The sequence below is a fragment of the Egretta garzetta genome, unplaced genomic scaffold (genome assembly GCF_000687185.1).
Source record: "Egretta garzetta isolate BGI_Z169 unplaced genomic scaffold, ASM68718v1 scaffold329, whole genome shotgun sequence".
NCBI classification, from domain to species: domain Eukaryota; kingdom Metazoa; phylum Chordata; class Aves; order Pelecaniformes; family Ardeidae; genus Egretta; species Egretta garzetta.
The window spans coordinates 5,036,496-5,042,915 of NW_009269999.1; the positions used below are offsets into that span (position 1 = coordinate 5,036,496).

At 37.6% G+C, this 6,420-nt stretch overlaps 1 protein-coding gene across 3 annotated transcripts in view; it reads left to right on the forward strand.

Moving 5' to 3' along the window:
* Positions 1–897: 897 nt before the first annotated feature.
* Positions 898–6,420, forward strand: part of CELF1 (CUGBP Elav-like family member 1) — a 66,939-nt gene continuing 61,416 nt past the window's right edge. Inside the window, exons 1-2 of one of the 3 annotated variants that reach the window (XM_035902978.1) lie at positions 898–1,092; positions 1,870–1,924. In XM_035902978.1, coding sequence (XP_035758871.1) covers positions 1,085–1,092; positions 1,870–1,924 — 63 coding nt within the window. In that variant the 5' untranslated portion in view covers positions 898–1,084. Of the gene's footprint in view, positions 1,093–1,869; positions 1,925–1,948; positions 2,079–6,420 lie in introns of those variants that run through there. The other 2 variants (XM_035902969.1, XM_035902979.1) reach the window with 2 other exon arrangements.

The following is a 6,420-nucleotide window of genomic DNA, read 5'->3' on the forward strand; positions in this document are numbered from 1 at the left end:
CCGTCTGCCTGCCGGGTTGGGCGGATGAAGCGGCCCGGGGGCTTATCCTAGGAACCGGGGGTGCGGTCAGATGTCGCCGGGTGCGCGGTAGGGGATTTGTCTTTTGGACTAGAGAAACGGGGTGGGGGGTAGAGGCAAGGGGGGTATACGAGAAGCAGATGTCGCCGGGTGCGCGGTAGGGGATTTGTCTTTTGGACTAGAGAAACGGGGTGGGGGGTAGAGGCAAGGGGGGTATACGAGAAGCACAGGCAGGGTGTGAGGGTTTGCAGACTCACGCGTGAGAAGGTGTGACGGGCACTACTGGAACGGAGTAAGGTGAGAGATACAAAAGCCAGGAGAGACTGAACGTAAAGTGAATGCTAAATACACGAAGAAGCAATAAAGGTAGATAACGGCATGATAATTTATTGGACTACTTCTGAGTAGGAAGTTGAGAGCCAGCATTATAATAAAGTGTGGAACCTTCACTCCTTTAAATTCCTGAGGAATCATGGCCCAGGCGTTTTCACCTTTACGGCACACACATTCTTTTCTACCAGAAGTTGTCAGGGAGCATTTTTGAGATGTTGCAGCTTTCTTATATTGTACTGCTTGACTGTGGCCACAGGGTGTGTTTTATGGGGAGCTCACTTGATTTAGAAAAATATTTGGTGGGGATTTACATCTTGAAATATGCTCTGCTTCTGATCTACAAGAGCTTGGACTTTCTGAGTAGCTTGAATTTATTTATTTTTATATTTTATTTGGGGCATGTGTGTCTGTCTTTCCAGTCTTACGCTTTGAACTGGTGATCACAATAATTACTAAATTATGTCCTGGTGCCTTTAGCTGTCTTTGTTGCTTTTCTATATATTTGTTCATCAGATTTTACTGCACTGACTTGGTATTGCATATTCATAATAAACCTATCGCTGTTTTTTATTTCCCCTCAGCTATGTTCTTGGGAGCTCTGCAGAATGTGAGATACTGTACTTCCTAGAGTTGTGTCTGGACCCAAGTCTTTTAAGAGGTGGCTTTGTTGGAAATACTGCTGCTGTGGTAGATGTTTAAAAATACTACTTACGTCTTTATGCTGTGATAGGAAATGTTAAGGTGGGTGCAGCTTGCATCCTGCAACTTGATATGTTCAGTTGCATTCTTGCTGATGTAGAGTCCCCTGGCCATGAGCACAATTCTTATATCTGCCCAGTGACATGGGTGCAGATGTATATACCATTAAAATCCCTAGATAAGGATTTTAAAATACAATCATGTAAAGGATTATTATTTTTTTTTAAAGGTGCTTACTGTTATCTTCCAGCCTGTGCTCACTTTCAAAGTTACTGTTGAAATTTATTCTGGGAAAGTAGACGCTGTTTTGTGGGGTGGGTTTACCTTTTCTCAATGATCACTCTTGGATGGCCGTGTTTTTCCTTTCCCTGCCAAAGTTTGTGGTGTTACGTTAGAGAAAAAGCAGTCCCAGATGCTGTCTCCTTAGTTACATGCTTTCCCTTATGCATCTGCTTTTTTTTTCTGTAAGATACTAAACAATAGATGAAGGCTTAGGAAATTGTATTTATGTGCGAAAGAAAGCAAGAGCACAGCATCTGTAGAAAAGTAGGCAATTGAAAAGTGACTGTCATAAAGTCATGAACACTAAAACAGGAAAATTTATGTCTTAATTAGTTATGTTTTGAAAGCATAAGGCTGACAATAATGAGAACTTACCTGTTTTTTGCAACGGGAGATATGATAAAGAACTCCGCAGTAGTACTGTGTACTTACTACTGTACCCACCTTTTTGCTAGTCAGTCAAAACTAGATGCACTTGTAAGGTTATCATGGTGGGGGGAAGGTGTCTTTGACTTCTGTTTCTTCTGCTACAAATAGGGATTCTGAAGACACGCTGCTTGGCACTACTGATCTACAGGGAAAAGCAAAGAAGGTGACTATATCATAGATATGCAATAATTGTATATCTTGTCAATAACAAATCCATAATTTGCAAGGTCCCCTGAAGGTTACCTTTACATCAATTGAAGAATCATTAGATGAAACACACATTATGGTGCTCTGACATAAGAGAAATATTTATAATGGTATGTAACTTTCCTGCAAACAGTATTATGCTGAATTAATTGAATTTCATAAAGGATAGACGCTTATGTGGTTCTTTAAATAGACTCGCACTGAGTTAAGTAAAATACTGCCTATAATCCAATCTCTAATTGAACTTAGCCAGAAACTTTGTTATGAGCAGGTTGTTCCTTAACTGTTTCTTGCATCTTTTTCTGAAATGTGGTTATCAATTGTCAATTACCATGTTTCTTAATTTCATCTGTTTGCCTTCTATGTTTTCTGCCACAAATCTCTTCAGAGGGCTTGCTCTTATCTTTTATTTAGTGCTTTTTTTTTAGGCTAGGTGGGAAGAGATACAAATTTTCCTTGTTTTTGAGATTTCCTGATTATTAGTCTCTAACTCTGATATCTAAGAAGAACCTGCTCTTCTGGCTGTTGAAAGAGAAACTGTTGTTCAGCAATATGTCCATGAGGCAGTCCAGTTTTCCAGGTCATAATATGAGTTTTACTACTGAAATAGCAGCAATAGTCCAACAGACTCAGATTTGATTCCTGCATTCTTGTTTAGCAGTCTTGCCATGAATGTCTTAAATGTTTAATTTCAATCTAGTCATTTTCAGTATTATTTCTTGTACTTTAGTTAACTATTCCCCAAGACTATGTGCAGTTATTCACTGCCTTGGTAACTGCCTTCAGGCAAGAAGGTATAATTTTTATCCATTGATCAGTTATTTGCTAGGGGTAGAAAACAGTATAAATCAAAGCAGAATAAAATACTTCAGGGTTTATTAGAATGGGAGTTGTAAATTGAGAAAAGTTATCTAGGCCCTCTAATGGGTATTTCTCCTAAAGTGTCACAACACAGTATCTTGAGGTTTGATCCTGTTACAAGATCTCTTGAGGCAAGGGAGATTATCTTCATTGGAAAAAAGTAACCAGTAGTTTTATTAGCCTCCTCCTGTCAGTAGAGATGCTTGTGTTATACAAAAAAATGCAAGATGCAACCTTCTCTGCTGTTTCTGTCTACACCTATTTTAGATTGTCCTGCCAAGATGCTTTGTGTTTGGAGCATAACAGTGAAAAGAGAGAGCATTCACATTTTCAAGAGGAGATTTCCCAGACATTAGCTGAACATGGTCTTATTTCCACCTGATGGGAGATTCAAGCATGTAAAGCTAAAATATATGTTAGGTCAAAGCAGGAAATTTGGATAGAGATAGGGAGAAAATGTAAACTGCTTTAAAGCTCCCATGCAAATTAGTCTGCAAATACTTTGCTGTAGGGATGAATAGCTCACAAGTCTGAACTGTAATAGACAGAGGAGGCTTATTTGTTCGACAGCAATATAGTAGGGCACAGTAATCATCCCAGGTCAAGGAAGTCTTTCTGACATCTTGAGTGGCATAAAACTTCCAACCATCTTAGCCCTGTGTGTTTTAGAAGAAAAGGCATCATTGCTACCTTAATTCAGGATGAACAGTGAGCAATTAGATAGCTGAACAGAAGTCTTTGGTAGTTTTTGACTCGTAGCAAAGAATTTCAGTTTAGGTGGTACAGTTTGTGGAACAGGTATTATGTGTGTGAAAGCTTTATGCTGGAAGTGGAATCATCATCCGTAAGCTGTCTTCTCTGTCCCATGTGCCCCCATATTGCCCTTCTGTCTTCAGTATCCTCAGTATATCATGATCTGGGGGTTTTTGGTTTTTTTTTTAGAAAAGATATTCTAGTTTACTGGCTGCTCTGTTAAGAGTTAGAGTACTAGTGGCAAACTGACAAACTGCAAGTTTTGGTAATGAGTCTGTACTGATTTAGAGTATATTTAGAACTGATTTAATGGCTTGGCTTGCAGTGGTCAAGTTCCAGGTAGACTAAGATTATATAAACTGGGCTTAAAATTTTATCTCTCTGGGATTTTCACATTGAGCTTGGATTAACTGGTTTAGATATTGCTGAAATTCATGCAAATGAGCAGGCACTTCGGGTTCTTTGTCCTTTTTAGCAGCACACCTCAGGGAGATCTTGAATGAGCATGTGGATAAGAGGATGAATGTTTATTGAGTATCCAGCATCATGCTGGTTATGATATCTGACAGGCTTTCCTTTGGAGACAGAATTTTTTTTTTTTTTTTTTTTTTTTTTCATTATGGTTCCATATTTCTGTTCTCTCAGAACTGAATTCTATCCTAGTTCTCATAAGAACTCTGGTGAAGTTCTGTGATGTTTTCCATTGTTTTTACTTAACTTAATTTGAGTTTTTCAGGACCTTGTCTTTTTTTTTAATCTCCATCAAAAATGTTCTTTCTGGTAGCTTTCACTTCTGTCTGCAGGCTGTTTCATACTGCACCTTTCACAAAAAAAGATGTAGTTCTTAATCCACTAGATTTCAGTATTTCACATGTCAAAGTAAAACTATTGTTCTTCAAACATCTTAACATTTAAAATTAAGGTTCTCACTGAATCCATGAATATTCTGTGCTATTTTTGCCTTAAACTATGCAGTCAAAAGATATTCCAACACATGCATGCTATCCACAAATCCTTCAGAATCTGTTGGAAAGGGAATATTCATGTCTGTTTTTTTGAAAACAGAGGAGAAGGTTATTTATGAAGTCTGTAACTGAAAGGAAATATTCAGCAGACAATGTCCAAGTCCACATACAAAAATGATAGCATCTTCTTGAATTTATTATATGTAGAGGTTTGCAGGATGGACACCAGCATCTTAATATTTCTGCAAAATTTTACAAAATAGAGCTTTGATAAATGATTCTTCAGAAGGCAGTGAAATACTGGTCTTCCAGGAAGAGAGAATATGTTTTGAATGTCATGTCTCGCTATTGCATTTCCTGTAGGCACAACACAGTGCGAAAGTAATTCTTCTCTCATTAATTGTCTTAGATTCCGAAGCAGAGCACTACCTCAAAATCTTTTTGTTGATGCACCTGTGCCTCCTTGTTATTTCCTTTTTGAAAATTCCTGTTTTCCATTTAAACTTCTAAGTTAAAAAACATACATCTTGATGACAGGTGAACTTAGCAAAGAACTGTATTTCTTCCGGGTTTTTTGTCTTGCCTGTCATTGTGTTATGACTGTACAGTGTCTAGCACAATTTATGAGTGAAACAGTAAAGATTCCTTGTGCAGTTGTAAATGATAGTAGAATTTACCATTGAAAATTATCAATGTGCAAAATCTTTGGGGAGGAAAAAAAAAGGTTGTATATTTCCTTGTCTAAAGCAGAGTTTTGACTGTTCAGAAATCTGTGGTCATATGCTTGGTGACTTGGGAAAAGATAGTTGAGAATATTCTGATATTTGTGGAGTAAAGCCATCCATGTTGCATTGTGGATCATACATTCAGTGCAATAATTCAATCACTATCAAAGACCAGCTTAGGTGGTACTGTATATTTTACAGTGTGGAAGCTGCTATGACACTGATTCTCTGCTGCAGAATTTGCTTTAGAATTTCTTTGGTTTTAAAAATATTTTTCACTTAAGACTAAGTTTAATAGGCATTTCATGACTGCTTTCAGGGGAGCAGGACTAGGACACACGTTCTTGGTCCTTTTTGGGAGGAAGATAATTCAGGCATACAGTTAATTCTGAGTAAACCATTGTCTTCCTGAATTTGCAGGGAGCCTAAACCATTATCTCAATCAGAGATTCAAAAAATACCAGAAAAAAATTCAGAAATTCGAAAAATATCAAGATTATTGGGTTTAATACTAGCACTTTTATATCTACTTGCAAGTCACATGAGCAGAACTACCCAGTGAGTTCACTTCTCCTAGTTCTGAATAGTATAGCTGAAAGTTGCAACTTACACGTATTTGTGAGAGAGAACTTTTTTGTTAACTTCTGTAAGATAGTTATGTATCACCACATAAATGTGGGATACACTAAATATAAGAAATAGGCAGCAATATAGGCTAATAAATCTATCTTATGAAAAATGGTGCTTTTATATATAAATGAAACTGCTTTTGAGTTTGTAGACTGTCATACCTGCATGCTAAAAAAATCAGGGACTATGCCACTTTTCTGGATTTTTTTCTTCTGAATACCTATGGGTTTGGGTTTTCAGTTACACTAATTTTATTCTCTTTTTGTGCCAGAACATGAAAAGAGGGGGAGGGGGAAATGCTCCATAGAGGTGGATTTATTCTGTTTTTAAGAAGAATGCATAGGAAAGAGTTCAGTTTGTGTTTAAACACTGGCATTAAAGGACTGCTGGGAAAGCAGATGTGGTATGGCAGATCACCATTGTAGTTTGTACCAACCAATGGGAAAGGTCATGCTTACTAGTTTAGGAAAATACTTTAAAAGGGAGAAAAGTTTAAAAAGATTGCTGTAATTGGCGGG